Below are 20393 nucleotides of genomic sequence, written 5' to 3'. Positions count from 1 at the left end.
ACAAAAGCACAAACAAACGCAACCAATAAAATACTAATAAAGTAACAAATACTGGGGCCCATTGCAAACATGTCCAAGCATAAAACCATCTTTCTCTCTCTTAGAGAAAGAAAACAATCCAAACCTCACTGATAAAATCAACCTAGTGTCAAGCAAAACCCAAAAATCAACCAAAACTTCACCAGAAAGTTTTTCTCCCTCCCGGGACAATATTGTGCAGGAATACAGGCACCGTAACTCCTTTTGCACTGACAAAAACATGTTGGATTTACTTGATTCAATAGTGGACACTGGTTGCACACAAAGGTTTTGCTTTGGCAGAAACTTAAACAACTGAGTTAAATCAACACAACCTTTTCATATTCAGTAAAGCTGCATGTTGTGTTCATAAAACACGATTGAAACATGTTCAGATGGAGTAAGTTGAGCTCCTGGAACATTTTAATCCTTCAATTGAAATTGAATGGGTCTACAACAACTACCATCCTCCTATCTCTATCCTGGTTGCAGCAGGGCTGGGAAATAACCCTGAAGTGATAGGTTACCAGGCAGGGTACACCCTGGACAGCTCACCAGTCTATCAGATAGAAACACACAGCCGTTTACATTCATGGATAATTTAGCCCAGGACCTTCTTACTGTGGAGCAACAGCACTAACCAGCATGCCAACAATGGAGGAAATACAGGAAAGCTATGATTTCCTGTATTTGAGGCAGAATTATTTTGTTCTTGCCCTTGACAGGTTAATCCACAATAAATAGCAACAGCATGCATGTGGTGTGTGTGTCGTTGTCTGCCTCTTATAACTCCAGTGATTTTCCTGTAGTTTGAAATCTTATGCGGTGTTGACACAATAATTTGTTGTAAACCAGGAAATTCCCAACTGTGGTAGAAAGCACAGCTTAGCCTTAGCAAATGTTCAAAGAAAAGTCGTCACTTCCTGATTTCTGCTTCACTGATAAATATTGTCACACTGGGGTTTTTGCAAATGATATCAGTGAGCACTGTGTGGCAGCTGGAGTCAGACAACTGAAGCTCCCACAATCAAGACCACAAACAGCTTTCAAAGGAGATTTGAAGCTTTTCTGGCAGCAAGCTTCATGATTTATGGGACTGGAACTGGAACAGAAACTACCTGATCACCAATGGTGAGCTGGCATGGAATTATTTTTATGACATTTTATCAAAGTTATAAATAAGCATGCCCATTAACACATAGTGAGTGAGCATGTTGTCTTCCCACGCAGTGAACAGCGGATGCTAATGTTTTTGTCACTTTTTACAGAGTCAAACTCAAAGTAAGGTCAGTGCTTCCACGCTTTAAACGCTGCACGCTCACACTCTCTCCACACTCGATAGATTATCCATTGTTCATCTGCACACAGCTGCGGTTTTAGTAACGCAGTAACGCAGCGTGCTTACGGGAAAGTAACAGTAATCTAATTACCTTTTTTGCAATAGTAATCCCTCACTTTACTCGTTTCTTGAAAAAAGTAATCGGATTACTGCCCATCTCTGGTTGGAGCTGTGCACTTGTGGGTTCCACCTTGTGTACACGTTTATCTTTGCTGTGTGTACTTGTACCTCTGAGTGGAAGCTGAACTCTTGAGTTCGAGTATCGAAGCATCAGCTGTGACGTTAAAGTCCAAACAGCTCGTTCATTTGACGTGCAAATGAACGAAGGTAACGCCGTTTTCATGTGGATGTGTCACTGAGACACTTTCCACATCCACAGCTCACAAAATGGGAAAACTATAGAAGTATAACAATGAAGAAGTTACTATGTTACGGGTCCCAAGGATGAAGACCTCGATGACAAATATGTTACCTGTAAAAGCAGGTGAAGAGCAGAGTAACGGTGTGTTCACACCGAACGCGATGGACGCGAATAAAACGCCCCAAACGCCCCTAATTTGACGCGTGTACATTCGCGTCTCAACGCGTGTCCAAGAAAAATCCATCGCGCGTCAAATTTTGACGCGCGTGAACCGGAAATGTGGGAGGAATGTGGGAGGGAGTTGTGCCAGACCGGTATCTTTGCAAGATGGCAGCTATCGAGCTAGCGCTTGAAGAGAGAGTCTCCCTTCTCTATGTACTGTGGAGAGCAGAGCTGCGGCGTAAAAGACGTCCTCGCCGTACCTGGGTCCATCAGGTCCTCCAGAGGCATGAGCAGTTTGGTGAGTTTCACCACTTGCTCCAGGAGCTGCGCCTGGATGACGGCCGATTCCAGCGCTATCACCGTCATTCACTCGGCCAGTTTGAGGACCTGCTTTCCCTCGTCGGTCCCAGCATCGCCCGCCTAGACACCAACTACAGGCGCTCAATCCCACCTGCAGAGCGCCTGTCCGTCTGCCTGAGGTTAGTAAAACTATTTAATACGGTAGTCCTTTATTGATATCTGTGCTAATATGCTAATCCATCCAGTTATACACTGCTAACATGGATGTGCTATGCTAACAGTGAATGCTGTCGGTGTTTACTGAAAGCAAACTGTGGTACAGAGACGACTATTTATAATATTTCTAGTGATACTCAGAAGGTCTCATCAAGTCCCGATTTAATTCGATTTATGCTGTTATCAGTGTTTGCATGATAGCATGGCTGTGGTGTCACATCAATGTATGCGCTCGGTGTTTGCTGATATCAAACTGTAGCATTAGGACCACTGAGTTAACCTTGTAGTGATACTCACTCCTTTTTATTTAGACCTGGTTTAATTCTGGGATAGTTGAATATTTGTATATAATCCCTGCAGCTGTCAGACTCTATAGCAGGGGTCACCAGCCTTTATTAAAACAGAGTTAGATAAAACTGAACAGTTTGGTTCATCTCTAGTTACATGGTTCTATCTTGATAAGCTGTCTTATCACAGATTAATTTTTCAAAAATATTAATGATTTAAGCAAGGAAAGGGCTACATGTTAACACACAACTCTTTATTTCTATTAATGTCTTACTTCATTCCTACCTGATTGACATGTTTAGGAATTATGAGTGATTGGCTCACTGTAGTTGTGAAAGTTGCTACCAATCAAATTATATGTTAAAGTTAAAATAAAACACAAATGTTTTAGATATTATCTAATATACATTTTGTAATTATCCTTATAATTACAAAATGTTTTATGTAAGATTTAAGTTTTGTGATTTATATCTGACATCACAAAAGTATTTTGGAATTTGAATAATGTATTTTGTAACTGCAGTACACATAATACTGATTTTGAACAATTTTGTCCAGGTTCCTTGTCACCACGGACTCCTTCAGCACCAAGCATTCAGTTACAGAGTCGGTGTGTCAGATCACCCCCCAGGCAGCGACGTCCATCTGGGACTGTCTAGTGGACGACTTCATGGCTGTGCCTTCACCTGGAGACTGGCGCTCCATCACAGAGGGATTCCAGGAGCGCTGGAACTTTCCTCTGTGCTGTGCAGCTCTGGATGGGAAGCACATCCAGACAAAGGCACCCCATATATCATATAGGAGACACACACATTGATATGCACTAAATATTTATTTCATTTCTTTTTTGTGGTGCCCAAATTGATGCACCTGCTTGATTTTGTTTAAACAATTATTGCACACTTTCTGTAAATCCAGTAAACTTCTTTTCACTTCTCAAATATCACTGTGTGTGTCTCCTGTATGATATTTAACTGACATTTTTTATTGTAACAACCAACGATTTATACAGGAAAATAATGTCTATTAACAAGGTTGCCCAAACTTCTGCATCCCACTGTATCAGTATATTTTGTCATTAGTATAATATGAAATAAATTCTACATGTGTCAAGTTGTGTGCCAACATTTGCTGTGTAGTAGAACTGAGACATTAGTCATTATAAACATTTATTTGAAATAATATTAAAAGTCTCAAACAGAAAAACATTAAACATAAATATATAAAATATAAGAATTTACAGAGAGACAGGAATAAAAAGGACCAGCTGCTCTCCAGAGCAGGAACAAGGCTGAGGAGGAAATGCTCCATTGGAGACTGGTGTGGCCTCTTCAGGGACTCCAGGATGGCCAGCTCCACCGCCGATGGACCGTCCTGGGACCCGTCCCTCATCTGCCTCGGAGCCGTCCTCCTCTGTGGGCCTGTAAAACAGCACAAAACACAAAGAAATGAGAAGGCTGCTACTAGATTTTAATTTCAACATTGAAAAAAAAAAAAAACAATAACAGGATATAATCAGATTGGTTGTAGATATTTAGTAAAGGTGATCACAAGGCAATCCCACCGACTAAAAAGGTATCAGTGCTTGCTGTACATATCTGTGGGTGCAGCAGCAGGAGCTCAGGGACTGGGGATGCTCTGCTGCAGAATCAGTTGGTTCTATCAATACAGTATTAAATGTTAACAGGTTGGATATAATAATCGTAGAGTAGACAGTGGTCCCTCATTTATTGCAGGGGTTCTCAGAATAACTAGCCCCTGGTCACAGTTCTCACAATTGATTCTCAAAGTGCAAACCTTTGTAGATTGCAAAACGTAAAAGTATTATTATGCCGCGGTTTGTCTTCATCTGCCCGCCACTTTCGTGCGCCTTTTTCCCTCACGGTGCAGGTGTCTATTTCCGAATGAGGCTCATAGTTATGGGTGTTTTTGTGCTGTTTTTTCTATTGGACGCGATGGTTATCAAAACCAAACGTGATAAATTTGGCAAGCGCAGGAGATTTGTCAATCAGGCTGCAGAATGCAATGCTGTACTGTGCAATAAAAAATCAGCGAAAAAGCAAAGCAGTGACGGATGAACAGCGGGACCACTGTGTGCTGTTTATTAATAAACAATAAAATATATTCCTAAATGACAACATGCATAAAAGCAGAACGGTATTTGTACGTCAGTGGGAAAATAGCGGTGGCTTGCTAGCTTTTGTGCGGCTTCCCCGGGTCAGTGAAAACTTTCAAAAGAGAAATGAATGAACTTACCAGGTTGCCCGATCTCTTCACATATCTTCCTCCAAGCTCGGTCCTTTTTATTCCTGTCTCGGTACTGAAAGCAGCTGGTGTTGTACAGCTCCGAGTTGTTTGCTACCGCATTGATTAGCCTTCCCCTCCATTGAAGTATGAAAGGCTTTGGCTGGATCTGCCCCTTTGACCTAGGTAACAGCCACGTCACCAGGCTCCTGATTGGTTGTCGCGGCGCGATTTGACGCTGGAGTTCAGATTTTTCCAACTCGAGCGGTAGACGCGAAACGCGCGTATGCACAAAATGCAACACAAAAACTCACGCGCGTGGTTTTATTCGCGAGTCAAACGCGCCAGACGCGCTACACTGACGCGCGTTTCACGCGTTTTGGCGTTTTCGCGACGCAAATCTGCTTCCGAATTTTCGCGGGACCCGCAATCGCGCGTCATCGCGCCTTTCCATTGACTTTACATGTAAACCTGACGCTCTATTCGCGTCCATCGCGTTCGGTGTGAACACACCGTAAGGAAGACACGATGCGTCTCTGCTTTCCTCCAGAACGTGTCTGAGTCTGATTTATTTCACACAAATAAATGCTATAAAACACTAAACATGAGCTTTCAATATACTGTTCAGCTGGTTCCTCATTCACATCAATTACATTTACTTATTTCACAACATCAGTGAAATATACTCTTTTTAACTGGTTCAGTTTCTCAAGTTCACACTTCTTTCCATAACAGCTACATCCTTTTATCATATCAATAAACACATCACATTGTCTTCTGCAGTGTCTTACTGGCTAAACAGTTCTATTCAATAACAGCATTGGTAAATACATTACATTTGTTCCCTCCAGTAATTTACTGGCAAAATCACTATTTAGTGCATCATGAAACACAGCTTGTTGAATCAACCCATGAATGCCTCTGTTAGCTACACAGAGTTGCTCAGAGTGCTTGTGTTACACTAGCTAATCTACTCAGTCACTTTAACAGAACTATTAACATTCACATCTCACAGAACTGATTTGATTGGAGCATTACAACACGTTTGCACAGAGCATAGGAGCGCACTGACTCTGCTTCACGAGCGCTCCACCTAACGAGCGGGCTCGCGGTGCGGTCGCGCGGGACACTCCTCTGGTTTTCTCCCGTGTTTACATATAAATAACTTTGGCGGACCGCCTTAACTCTCCCATTCACATTAACGTGGGTAACCATGGTGACAATAAACAACATTTTCGGTGCGAGCACCGTGTACCGACCTGTAAAAGCAGGTGAAGAGCAGAGTAAGGAAGACACGATGCGTCTCTGCTTTCCTCCAGAACGTGTCTGAGGAAGCAGCGGAAGGTGGGCTCCACTTACTGCACCCCGAAACCCCGGAGCAAGCACCAAAGTTCCGCCCTCACTGCTTTCTAACATAAAATGAATCCCTGTTACATGGATTTTCTATCCTCTTAAAGAAACTGAAAATAAATACATATAGCAATGAAAAATGTCCCGTTACATGAGTGTTTTACACAAAATAATATTCATGTGGTCATTCCCTCACAGGGGTGCCACAACTACACTGCTGTTTTGACAGAGACACAGTGTGTTTATCTAACTTGGCTGAAGCCAAAGTTCTCCAGACAAATTCAGTCTGTTTCTGCCAAGTGTGAACTCACTGGATGAGCGCCAGATACACAGAATCAAAAAGGGATAAATTACTTTTCTTATGTCATGTTCCCGTCACAAACTGGCTCAAGGAGAGGGGAAGCAGGAGTCCACAGATGAAATGTTCCTATAAATAAAGTGGAATTTATTCAAACTTTACCAAAACTTCAACACATCAAATACAAGCAGTTCAGCAGGGAGTGGATGTGTGTTGCATGTGCCAGGTGGATGCAGAGAGAGGCCGGGGCCACGTTCAAACCTGAACACGCTGCACAGTGTTTTCTTCCATTTGTTAGGGATGAATGAAATGCTTCCTTGAAAGGATGTGTGCAGTCACCAGTGGGCGTGGAAGCATGTGCGCCCTCATTTGGTGGGTGTGCAAGAAAAGTCATCCTGTCACACAGCAATGCCTACATAAATCACACCACTCTGCTTAAAATAATAATGTTTAGTGAAGCAGGTGAAGCAAAGGGCTGCTTTTAATAGGCTGGGAGACCCAGGTGTGCTGCTTTAGCTGCTGAGCCTCTTATGACAGAACAGCGGAGAGTGGTAAGAAGGGAGGAGGGGGTCTGGCTGTGTTTGTGAACGATAGATGGTGTAACTCTGGGCATTTCTCTATCAAAGAGACGCTATGCTGTAAGGACATTGAGCTGCTAGCGGTTAGCATGAGACCGTACTATCTACCACGAGAGTTTACACACGTGATTATGATAGCTGTGTATGTCCCGCCCTCTGCTAACGCTGCAGCAGCCTGTGAGGTCCTGCACACTGTAACCAGCAGACTCCAAACACAGCACCCTCAGGCCCTTTTCCTGATCTCTGGGGACTTTAAAGATGATGTAACCATTTAATTATGGTTACATAATTAATTGTGTAATTAATTATGCAAAATGCAAAACGCTCAGCTGTGTCTCCAATCAAAGCTCTGTAACTTCAGAGGTGATGTTCATATGTTGACTAATGGTTTTCTTTCATTTTTGATGTACTGCAGAATATTTGTATAAAATCCAGGCCAGGAAAATCTCCTTCATGTGTTTCTGTGTTTTGTCTTCAGCTACGTTGACACAAAGGCCTCTGCTGTGACGCTCACACCTTTGATAAAGTCTGGAGAGTGTCAGCTTCCTGTTTATAGATACAAAAATATGTAATGTTGTGAACTCTGGCCGCAGCGGCGCAAGAAAAAGGAGAATTACGGGAAGCACTCACAACAGGTAAAATCAAAATAACAAAGTAAAGTACGATAAAATAAAAACCAACAAAAGAACAACACAATATACTTCCCCGTACTGTTACTGCTAACCTCTGTTAACCTAGTAACTCTTACCTTCTAACTGACAGCTGCTCAATAAACGAGCTCCATAAACGCTCCATATTCACCTTTACATGGAATATAAAGGGAAAAGAAGAAACACAGTGCTGTGTCAGCGTTAGACATATAGATATATCCTTGCTTTTAATACATTTGAAGGTGGGTGGGAGAGGTGCTTCTCCGCGTAGTCTACGGTCTCTTTGGGATCGGTAAAGCTTTTCCTCACATCACCATGGGTCACTAACAGCTTTGCAGGGTATAGCAGTCTGTACCTGACGCCGGTCATCCCACTTAGTCTTCCTCTCATATTTGCAAATGCGGCTCTGCGTTTCCAACAGAGGGAGGGAAATCTGGGAGGATGTTTATTTTAAAAACCCTTATACATCAGGTTCTTGTTCTCTGCAGCTTTCAGCAGAATTTCCTCACCAATGTGGTAGTAGTGCAATCTCAAGATGATGGGCCGAGGAAGATGACTTTGTTTGGGACGCTGGCGATTCACTCTATGTGCTCGATCGATGAGTGGCTTCTCCTCGAGAGATAGCGCCTCCGCCAACAGGTGTGAACCAACTCAGTCATCTTGGGTCCCTCTGTGCCTTCTGGTATTCCTGCAGTTCTTAAATTATTCCTCCTGGAGTGCCTCAAGAGCTCCACATCTCTCATCTAACTTCTTTACCTCCGCAGACAAACGCTCCACAGTGGCCTGGAGAGTGGCGATGGTGTCAGAGTGGTTCGAGGCACAGTCCTGCAGTTCAGTCAAAGTGTTATCATGCCTGGCCACGTCGCTTTTTATGTCCGAAATTGAGGGCTGGATGCTCTGGTTCAAGGATGATATCTCGCCTCCTATGGTGGTAGAAATCTCTAATATGCAAGTGTCCAGTGCTAGTTAGTTAGTTCTAGTTCTAGTGGTTAGTGGGGCTTTATTTGATGATTCTAGTGTGTGTTACATTGTTGTCATATTGTTGAGTCGCAGAGCTGTACAGTGTTACAGTTTCTGTAGAGTCTGGTATAAGGAACTCAGATCCCTCTGTGAATAATGTTCACTGAAACTGATCTGTAGTTAATGAACTAGTCAGGATTTACAGTAGAGAATGTTTCTGCCATTACATGGCCTGTATTTGTAGAGCGCTTTACTCGTCCCTAAGGACCCCAAAGTGCTTTTTTGCCCAAGGACACAACATGTCCAAGCCGGGGCTCGAACCGGCAACCTTCCGATTACAAGACGAGCTGCCAACTCTTGAGCCACGATCGGCCCACATATTGTTGTCTTTTGTTGCAGACACCAAGTGTTGAGATCCTGTCTCAACCTCCTACATTCTTCCAGCAGGTTACACATTATTTTTTGTATTTGGAATCAAATATATGTGTCAGTTGGGCCTAGTGCAGGGGTCAGCAACCTTTAACACCCAAAGAGCCTTTTGGACCCGGTTTCCACACAAAGGGTCAGGGTTCGGGAAAACACTGGGAGCCGCAAATACTTTGTGACATCTAAAATGAAGATAACACTGTGTATATTGTTTTTACCTTTATGCTTTGTGTGAACAACTACAGTGTGTTGCTTATGAAATCCATGAAGTGCTACAGAGAAAATTACATTTGATTTATGTAATGAACACATTTTGAGCTCTTAAAGAAATATAACAAAGGAAAGCTGAACTACAATGATCCATGTAGCAAACACAAACTGTTATATCGCCTTTGGGCTTTTGGAGCCTTGACCTGACTTTTAAAAAATAATTGGAAAAAAGCTCTATGCTGCTACAAAATGAAAAATAGATATTTGCAATATTCTGCCCAAGTATGTATTTTACACACATACCTAGTAAATATATAAAACTCACTGTGACACATACTTTAATATTTCGAATCAAAAACAGTTCTTATTTAATTCAGTGACAGCAACGGGGACAAAGCTGTTTTTATAACGCTTTGTCCTGCATCTCGGAAATAGAAACCTCCGTCCTGAGGGAAGAAGCTGAAATTCACCCCTTAGAGGATGGGAACCATTTTTAAGGATCGATAAAGCCATCCTCTGTACCTGCTCAGAGTACAGGGAGGCTAAACAAGACTGTGGCTCACCTATCAGACGACTGGACCATCTCACTATCTGATTCAGAGAGTTTTTCTCTGTGACAGAGGTCTGACCGAACCATGCCACCAAACAAAAGGATAAAACAGACTCAATAAAAGAACGATAAAACAAAGTTAAAATTTTTGGTCAATGTGGAAATGAACAAGTTTCCTAAGGCAATAAAGGTGCTGGTGACCCTTTTTACAAACTGATTTGCAATTTTGATCAAAGTTCAGTTTTTCATTGATTATGGTCCCAAGATATTTATATGATTGTACTTGCTCTATTTTCTGACCTTTAATTAAAGTGACTCCGTGCCCATTTTGTTGTTTCCTAAAATCAACAACCATGTCTTTTGTTTTAGATATGTTCAGCTGGAGATAAGACTCCTCCCACCACTGAACAAAGTCATCAATGACTGGGCCGTGGTCAGTTTCACCCTCTTTCAGTAAGCTGACAATAACAGAGTCATCTGCATATTTAATAATGACCCTGTTTTCATGTCTGCCCTGACACATGTTTGTATAGAGAGTGAATAATAAGGGCGATAGGACGCAGCCTTGAGGAGAACCTGTGGAGGAGAACACTGGGTCAGACAGAACCCCATTTATTCTCACTCTTTGTGACCTGTCAGTTAGAAAATCTAAAATCCAGCCCACCAGGTTTTTCCTGATTTCAAACTGTTCTAAAAGTCTTTTAATTAAAATATGGGGCTGTGTTGTATTAAAAGCCGAAGAAAAATCAATGAAAAGAAGTCTTGCAAAAGTCCCTTTACTCTCTACATGTTTAAGAATCAGATTTAGTAAAGTCAAAAGTGCGTCCTCCACTCCTCTGTTGGGCCTGTATGCAAACTGCATTGGATCCAGCTGACCTTCAGTCTCTTCATAATCACATTTCTGAGGATTTTTTCAAAGACTTTCATGACAACTGAAGTGAGGCAACAGGCCTGAAGTCGTTTAAATTTAGGGACAGGAACCACGACTGCTTCTTTGCAAAGAGAGGGCACATGTTGTGTTTGCAAGGATTTGTTAAAAATAACCTGAAATATAGGACTGAGTTCATCAGCACAAGATTTAATTAGGCGGCCACTAATATTATCAGGACCTGGCTCTTGTTCACATTGACTGTATGAAAGGCCTTTTTAACATCGCTGAGTTCAATGATAAAGTGCTGAGTATCTCTCAGTTTCTGTTTCAGTTCCCAAATATCCTCGCTGAAATCAGAAGAACTAAAACGAGCAGAAAACATGTTTAAAGCATTTGAAAATCTCTGTCTGAATTAAAACATCTAAAATGACCTGACTGCTGCTCTGGGGATTTTGAAACCCTGCTATGGTTTTCATACAAGTCCAGGCAGACCCAAAAGTTTTTGCAGCAAATTTGCTTTCAAGAAGGTTTTTGTCTGTTTTGCTTTCAACATCTCGATTTTCATTTCCTTGGTAGCTGTCTGAAAATCGGTAACAGCCCCTCTTTAAAGGCCTGTCTCTTTTTCCTTAAACAGGATTTGACACTTTTAGTGACCCATGGCTTATTGTTAGCGTAAATTTTAACGTGCTTACGGGGTATAATCATGTCTTTACAAAATACTGCACAGGAGCTAGTAACATCCACCAAAGCGTCGAGATCATCTCCACAAGACTGAAGACGGGGCTGTACGAAGTCACTTTATCTCTACAGACTGTAAGCTGTCGTCTGTGAGGCGTGAGCGTGTTTGTTTGAACACAGTTCACGGTGGAGAACAGCTGCTGACATAATGTGGATCCGAAGATCCATAACTGGCCTACCTGGGGCTGAAAGTCTCCATAAATGCAGGCGTTTCGGCGGCTACACCGGCTTCCACGAGTGTGACGCTTATTTTGAGAAAATAATAGAATATAAATGTATTTTTATATTTCAATATCACAATAATCTTCCAATGTAGAACTACAAGTTAAAAAAGAACTAACATAAATCAAATCCACTTCAGCTAAATACTTCTCATTTATTTCCATCTTACATGCTGTGACTGCAGCCATTCCCACATCTCTGTGAATGGGACTCATGGACATGGATCAGTGGTTGTTGATCAATGGTCCTGAGAATCTGCATAATTAAGATGAAGGAACGGAGCTCCCAGCCCATCGTTCCTGCAGCTGCTTTCAGTCTTTATGCAAATGTCCTGTTTGTAAGACTGAAACCTGCAGCTGAGACTGAAGACGTCACCTGATGATGACGACACGTTTCTCCCACAAAACGCTGCGTCCAGATGAACAGAAGCAACAGACTCACTTTCCTGGATGATTGAGATGCATCAAGACTTCATTGTGTGTTACTTCTCATTCAGCACAGACACATTATTCCTGTTAGGTCATGTCAGCTGTCACTCAGTACAAGCACAACTGTGAACAACACAAACTTCTCTTCAATGTGTCACAGAAACACTAAGTGTGAGAGCCTGTATGACACACAGGACAGACTGTAAGCTCTGCTGGCTGCACAGCACTTTGTAGCAGTTTTCCAACATGTCCTCCACCCGTGATGTCAGTGGTGGGACCCCAGTCACAGCACTCAGCACCACCTCCTTTAAATGGATTTTATAGCAGTTCCTCCCGTTACTCGGTGCAACGCTTCTTAAATGTGTTTTTGCAGGATAAAACACAGCAGGTGGTGTAGAGAGGACGTCAGCTGACGGAGCAGAGGGAGGCAGACTGTGGATAAATGACAGAGTGAGAGGAGAGCAACCATGACAGAAGCACAGGTGTGGCAGATAGAAGTGGCTTTATAGACACTTATTGTCAGTCCTCGTGCATGCTGTGGAAATAAGTGTCTGTGTCATGAGGTGACATGTGAGCTTATCTTTGGTCAATAAAGCTGAACGACCAGTTTTCACTTTGCTTGTTACGCTTGTTTAGTGACGTCTGGGTTTCTGTGGAGCCCGAAATTGGTCAGTCTTTTAAAACTACTTCTCCCTGAAATATTCATGTCAAGTTTTAATTACATTTCGCGGATTTTAACCCTTTATATCCCGGTTTCGTCACATGAGCGCACTGCTTTTTTTGCCCCAAAAACATAAAACATAAAACATAAAATATTTTCCAAAAAAAACATTTGAAGTAATATTTTATTGTTATTATAATTAGGCCTTTAGATGGACAAAAGATTGGCACGAACATTAATTTCGATCCGGTTTTAATTTTTTTTCCAGAAGCCAAAATGTCCCCAGGCGGCGCTCCTGCTCCCCCGGGGAGGAGTGCCTCTGCCGGGGGTGTGTTTCGCGCAGCGCCGGAGCATATGGTTCGGTTCCCGTGTCTGCAGCACACACTTCCGCTACCACGTGAAAACAAATACGTCATTTCCTGTTGATTAAAAAAAAAAAATAAAAAATCAAACGAACCTAAGGGTAGAAAATGGTCCGGAACGAGCAGCGGGCCAAGCTGCTGCTGTACGCGGGAAATTAGTCTGCCTTTTCCGGGTATCTGTCTCGAGCAGGCCGCTGGAGAACATGTGTATGTTCCAGCAGGCGTCACATGTGGAGCAAGGGCGCCACCCGGTGGACAAATAAAAAAATTACAACTCTAAGGCCAGTACTGCAAGCGGAAGCGGAAACATAACCGAAGACGATCGATTTGACCGTAATTTTTTTGCCGTGAAAAATAGCGTTTATAATGGGTTTCAATGGGGCACAAATCGACCCTAGGACCAATAGCGTAAGTTTATCGCTAGCTTAGCCACTGAAGCTAATTTCCGGAAGTCATACTGAAATTTTAACAGTAAATGTGACCAAACTTTTTTTTGCAGACTTTCGCTATATTCCATTCAACACTGTGCAAATGGCAGGTAATCAAAATTTGAAAATAGCCACAAATCGACCCAAGGCCCTCCAGGGGTTAAGGTTGAAAAATCAACAATAAGCTGATGTAATCAACGTTTCACAAAATGGTCAGCAGCTAAAATCTGGAGCCGTTCTTTGGTGGTAATTAACAGTTTGTTCTTGTTAGCTAATTATGTAATTAAAGGTAGCAGCAGAAGCCTTGTGTTGAAAGCCCATTCACTCACACATTCACACAGTATGTGTGTGTCTGTGTTACACTGTGGACATCCCTTCTGTTGGAGCGCCATCTTGTGGCAGGTTTAAGAAATGTTCTTCTTGTAAATCCAAACTGATGCACCTCCATAGCAGACTGTGGAGGCTTTCAGTGACATGAAGACTTGATTTATACTGTCATATTCTCCTGTTACACAAAGCACAGCACGCTGAACATGGATGAACTGAAACTCCCAGCATCTGACTGAGGAAAAGCACAAATCATTCTCACACTGACTCCTGCTTGATTTTAGATTTGCTTTCAAATCCTCACACTTTCATATGAAGCACTAAATGGGCTCCAGACTGTTTATCTCAGCTTCCTGTCAAACACACTGCTGCTCACACCGAGGCTCAGTTTACTCCTCCAGCCTGGCTTAACCTGCTGTCTGTTAAAAACAGTCCCACACTCCTCTGTTTAATCCTTCTGATCAGACTCTTTGATTTTGTATTGTTTTTACCTGAAGTTGTGTTTTTGACATGGTTCTGTCTGTGAAATAAAGCTCACACACACACTGCTACAGTCCTTCATACACTTAGAAACGAAGCTGCTCCTTTCCTCAGTGCTGACACATAAAGAAGAGTTGGTTTTATATCCAACACGTCTCTGTTCCAGAAAACAGCTTCAGCAGCCTCTGAGTCTGAACTTGGAGTTGGTTATAAGCCACAGGCCTGTGTGCACAGCAATGAGGAAATATAATGCAGTAAGTGAAACATGGATGTGTGGAACAGATTATCCCAAAGGTTGATTCTGTTCATCTGGACGTTCTCAGTGAAACATTTGGTCTCTCGGTCAGGTGACTCCTTTAGTCTCAGCTGACTGCAGGTTTCCAAACCTTTGTCACTGGATCACTCACTTCATCTCCAACGTGTCCCTGACACAGACAGCTGGAGCCGTTACAGCAAAATCATTGATCATCGTTTTTAGAACATTAGCTGGTGTTGGTGGGCAGGCTAGCAGTGCTAATTGTTAGCACTAGTTCTGCTGCTCTCCCTTTGTCTCTGTTATTGTTGGTCTTTAGTGAACAATAGAAAGTGTCTTCATGAGACTGTTGCCTAATGTTCAAATGTAGATAACACCACCTGCACCAACCTGTTACACAGCACAACCCTCTGGTGTAGCTTTGGCTGGAGCACATATTGGCAGCTCCAGTGACATCACCACTCCATGGTGACATCATCTCTACAGACTGTGGCTGTTACATATCCTCACCTGGTAATAATAAGACTGTCCTCAGCTGCACACAGCTCCAAGATGAACAAACTGAAGTAAATACAAATTAGAGTTACGATAGATTGAAATCTTGTAATCAGAGCTAATTCTTAGTGAAACTCTCACAACATCATATCATGATCCTGGGTTAGTGTCTCGGTCTCAGATCACAACATCAGCACAGGCTTGGCTTGGGTGAGGTATTGAGTGGTTCTTGTCCATGACAGCTGCAGGTACAGTGCCATCAGCCATGCTGCACCACATGTCTGCCCAGGAACATTAGTGTGGCTGAGTCTCATGTAAACATTGTGCTAAAGTGGTGGGAAAGTGGCTGCAAGCTGGCTGCACTGTGTCCAGTACTCTCAGTATGATATCCACAAACCTCTGAGTGTCACAGAGTGGGCCTGTGCTCAGCTCACTGTGCCCCATTCAATTCTACTTGCATAGTTTTACAAGTAAAATTAAATATACAAGTTGCTCAATGATAAGTTATTGTAGTAACAACTAAGTCCATGGTCATTATTTGTTAATAGTAGCTTAAAGCTTCTGCACCAATCATGGAGCACCAGGTTTAGAGCATGTGGATCTACAAAAGTAAGTCCCAGTAAGATGGGCTGAGCCTTACATACTAGAAGAAACATGTCATTCCCAGCAGATGAAGCGCCCTTTAAAGCAGGATCTCACTTTAAACCTAAAGAACTTGCTATGAGCATGCAGTGCATTCATGGTTATTATTCATACGATTGTGGGGAGCTAATAAAGTGCAACTATCACATTACATTTTATTATTAAATTGTTGTTAACAATCCCTTCACTTCTGCTTATCTAATTCATGGTTGCAGGATGGCTGACAGCTTCCATTAGGCAGGAGGTAATGTCCATTCTGGCCACAGTGCAACCCACAATGTGTAACTGACACTATTATATTGCATTATGTCACATTGTTACATCTTTTTAATAAATGATGACAGTCAGCTGAATTTGCTGCCCCCTTGGTGGAGGACATCAGGATCAGCAGCTGCTGCTCCATCACAAACACCACAGAAGAAGAACAACACTGGATCAGATTATCTGGACGTGTTTGACAGGGACAGTGTTCATGTTCATGGACATCAGGACAAAAACAGACGATGGAAACCTGCCAGATTTGAGCTAAACTGCTCGTTTCCATGTGTAGTCCCTGGGAGGTCACATGACCAACAAAGACACACAAGCTGTGTCCCAAAACGTCGGCTGCATCCTCCGGAGGCCGCATTTGAAGGCCGATGACGTCACAGCCAGGCGACGAAGGCTGTCCCGATTCCTCGACTCCTTCAAATGCGTCCTTCATTCCCCCGAGTTTGAAGGATGGGTCGGGTGTGTCCTTCGTGGCCCACCATATCCCAGAATTCATAGCGCGGCCCAGCCAAATTTCAGCTGCCAACAATGGCGGCCGCTACTAAGTTTTAAAATTTAACGAGGGAGTACTACTTACTTACAATGAATTCCTTACACTATATAATTTTCCCGTCAGTGTTGGGGAATTCTCAATGGTGCTTGGTGCCATACCCTCAGGGACTTTAATGTTATATAAAAACACCGACAGCTCAATATCTGCCTCAGTCACTCTCCCTGATCCAGCTGAGTCAGCAGTGGGAAAAATCTGCTTTTCACAGGAACTTGGTAACAGCAATAAGAGAATACGTAGTTTATTCCAAGAAGATATCATGTCTCTCCCATATATAGAATATCTTACTGGAACCGACATGTTCCAGATATCACCTGGAAGACAGTCTGGATGATCCCATAAATATCTAATTGTGAACAAGGTGAAGGAAATCTCATATAAAATTCTTCATAAATGTTACCCAGCCAGTCACTATATGGTAACATTTAAAAGAGACATAAATACTAATTGAACTTTCTGTGGGGATCATCCAGAAACTGTGGCACATCTCTTTTGGTTCCTCTACACAGAGATTCTGGAAGAATTTAGCAGTTTTGTTATTGTCCATATTTTAAGGGAGTTTTCTTTACGATGGAAAATGTTTTATTCCTTTTCTTTAAGTTCCCCAGGAAGAATGATAAATGTTTTTTTATAAAAAAAAATTGTTAATACTTTTAGCTATTTTATATCCATGAATGTAAGTTTATTAATAAAACACCATATTTCTGCCTTTTTATAAGGATATGAATTGTACATACAATCAATTTCAGACTCAACCAACAAAAAGCCTCTCAGAACAATATTTATATGTTGATTTTTTTCGCCTATTCATATCATAATTTTTTTTACTCCTGGTTCTGTATGTTCATGTTCTGTTCTTTTGTAAACTTCATCTGTTTGTATGTTGTATACTCATTGTGTTTCAATAAAGTTCGATTTAAAAAAAGGTACGTTCTAAACGAAGCTTCAGACGTCACTGATCACGTGACTCTGGCCAAACGAATCAAGCCTCGACACGGTGCTTCTGAAGCAGCGCGTTGATCTTTCTGACACACGCACCGGAGCGTCAGCTTCAAGCGGACCATCACTACGTCTCACATCTAAAGGTGTCAAGGTAACTTTGAACTGAGTTCAGTCAATCTGGAGTTTTTCCAAGTTTTCTGTTGCTCTCTGTGAGAGAAGAGCGTTAAAGGCGGGGCTCTCCAGAGTCCAGCAAAACAGGAAACCACAGCTGGGTGTGTGTAAGTGTGCAAACCAATAGAATGCATCGTGGTGGGGGGGGCATCACGGGCAAGAAAAAAAGAAAATAATCGGTCGTACCCATGCTTCCCCGACGTCATGCCAGCGCATATTGGGAAATTCGTAGGCACCGATCGGTTTTCTATCAGCCATTTGCTGGGAGTAAGGGCGCCCTCCGTTTGCGAGGTGCGCCTGCTGCTGGCGGCACAGGGAGGAGAGGGCGGGGCGGCGGGGAGTCTCTGGCTGGCTGGAGCGGCATCTAATAACCAACTCGCAAAAGAAAATAAAAACAACACAACAAACAGATATTATGATACAGACTTATAATCTGCACCGATGTTTTTTCTAAATTCTATAAAGTGAGCGCGAGAGCCCTCGGTGCGCCTGCGCGCTGCTGAAGTCAAAGTAAACTTTATTGTCATCTCCGCTACAGACAGTCCAGCATATAGAGAGACGAGACGACGAGGCTGCAGTTACAGCGGTGCAAGTAAACAAACAATAAATATAAGAAGAGTAAGAAAATAAATCTACACTTTAGGACTCGGGGTAAAGGATCAATAACAATTTAAATTTATAATTTACAGTTTGATGATTTAAAGTCTCACACAACCCGTCAAAAGGGGCGGGGCCGGCTGCTTCCAAGTAGAGCACATTTCATTTATAATGATGTAAATCCAAGCCCATCATGGATTCACGATCTGAATCCTGGGTTGTGTGAAATCCCAGAAATCAACCTTAGACAAAGTGAATCTGTGAACTAAGGTGTAGGTCTGTTAGGTTAATTGTGCTGATCCTCGGGTTGGGGATTTGTGTTTGTACTGGAGCACAAAATTCAAACCAATGGAAGATGGACAACAAAAGTTCAAAGCCATCAGGTGCTCAGGTTAGAAAAAAGAGAAAAGATGCAGGTAAGCAGACGTGTGATTGGATAATGGCAGGTCATCCTGAACCAATCAGACTAAACTCCAAACAATACATTATGTTACAGATTTTAATATTAATTAGTCATTGTTACTTGTTGATTTGTCCTTTTCTCATTGTGTGACGAATTATGACGACTGTTTGGTAGCTCTTATTGTCTCTCTTCAATTTTATTTATATAGCGCCAAATCACAACAAAAGTCGCCTCAAGGCGCTTCATAGATACAGAGAAAAACCCAACAATCATATGACCCCCTATGAGCAAGCACTTTGGCGACAGTGGGAAGGAAAAACTCCCTTTTAACAGGAAGAAACCTCCGGCAGAACCAGGCTCAGGGAGGGGCGGCCATCTGCTGCGACCGGTTGGGGTGAGAGAAGGAAGACAGGATAAAGACATGCTGTGGAAGAGAGACAGAAGTTAATAACGGATATGATTCAATGCAGAGAGGTCTATTAATACATAGTGAGTGAGAAAGGTGACTGGAAAGGAAAAACTCAATGCATCATGGGAATCCCCCGGCAGCCTACATCTATTGCAGCATAACTAAGGGAGGATCCAGGGTCACCTGGTCCAGCCCTAACTATATACTTTAGCAAAAAGGAAAGTTTTAAGCCTAATCTTAAAAGTAGAGATAGTGTCTGTCTCCCGAATCCAAACTGGAAGCTGGTTCCACAGAAGAGGGGCCTGAAAACTGAAGGCTCTCCCTCCCATTCTACTTTTAAATACTCTAGGAACAACAAGTAGGCCTGCAGAGCGAGAGCGGAGCGCTCTAATAGGGTGATATGGTACTACAAGGTCATTAAGATAAGATGGGGCCTGATTATTTAAGACCTTGTATGTGAGGAGCAGGATTTTGAATTCAATTCTGGATTTAACAGGAAGCCAATGAAGGGAAGCCAAAACAGGAGAAATATGCTCTCTCTTTCTAGTCCCTGTCAGGACTCTTGCTGCAGCATTTTGGATTAGCTGAAGGCTTTTCAGTGAGTTTTTTGGACATCCTGATAATAATGAATTACAGTAGTCCAGCCTGGAAGTAATAAATGCATGAACTAGTTTTTCAGCGTCACTCTGAGACAGGATATTTCTAATTTTAGAGATGTTGCGCAAATGGAAGAAAGCAGTCTTACATATTTGTTTAATATGTGCATTGAAGGACATGTCCTGGTCAAAAATGACTCCAAGGTTCCTCACCGCGTTACTGGAGGCCAAGGTAATGCCATCCAGAGTAAGAATCTGGTTAGATACCATATTTCTAAGACTTTCAGGGCCGAGTACAATAACCTCAGTTTTATCTGAATTAAGAAGCAGAAAGTTAGCGGCCGTCCAGGTCTTTATGTCTTTAAGACATTCCTGCAGTTTAACTCATTGGTGTGTGTTATCTGGCTTCATGGACAGATAGAGCTGGGTGTCATCTGCATAGCAGTGAAAATGTATGCTATGTCTTCTAATGATACTGCCTAAGGGAAGCATGTATAATGTAAACAGAATTGGTCCTAGCACTGAACCCTGTGGAACTCCATAATTAACCTCAGTGTGTGAAGAGGACTCTCCATTTACATGCACGAATTGGAGTCTA

At 42.4% G+C, this 20393-nt stretch overlaps 2 protein-coding genes and 1 long non-coding RNA gene across 6 annotated transcripts in view; 1 reads left to right on the top strand and 2 right to left on the bottom strand.

Moving 5' to 3' along the window:
* The window catches only part of LOC308397319 (uncharacterized protein), a 185242-nt gene that overhangs the window by 25817 nt on the left and 139032 nt on the right, over positions 1–20393 (bottom strand). Inside the window, exon 1 of one of the 4 annotated variants that reach the window (XM_080883169.1) lies at positions 6188–6271. The exons of the other annotated variants lie outside the window; for them this stretch is intronic. The gene's annotated coding sequence lies outside the window, so the exon portion shown is untranslated. Of the gene's footprint in view, positions 1–6187; positions 6272–20393 lie in introns of those variants that run through there. 4 annotated transcript variants of the gene reach the window in all.
* On the top strand, positions 1769–3702 carry LOC308408805 (uncharacterized protein). The gene is made up of 2 exons (XM_080901213.1): positions 1769–2359; positions 3243–3702. Exons 1-2 carry the CDS (start codon positions 2007–2009, stop codon positions 3499–3501), a joined length of 612 nt encoding a protein of 203 aa, XP_080757339.1. The 5' UTR covers positions 1769–2006; the 3' UTR covers positions 3502–3702.
* Positions 3841–5763, bottom strand: LOC308408886. Its single transcript, XR_013973865.1, has 2 exons — positions 4941–5763; positions 3841–4105 (listed from the first exon to the last, which is right to left on the bottom strand). It is a non-coding gene; the product is annotated as an uncharacterized lncRNA (long non-coding RNA).

Source organism: Rhamphochromis sp. 'chilingali', assembly GCF_963969265.1.
Source record: "Rhamphochromis sp. 'chilingali' genome assembly, chromosome: 1".
NCBI classification, from domain to species: Eukaryota; Metazoa; Chordata; class Actinopteri; order Cichliformes; family Cichlidae; genus Rhamphochromis; species Rhamphochromis sp. 'chilingali'.
Note: the sequence above shows the minus strand (reverse complement) of the source record. Positions and strands in the feature narration are given on the sequence as shown.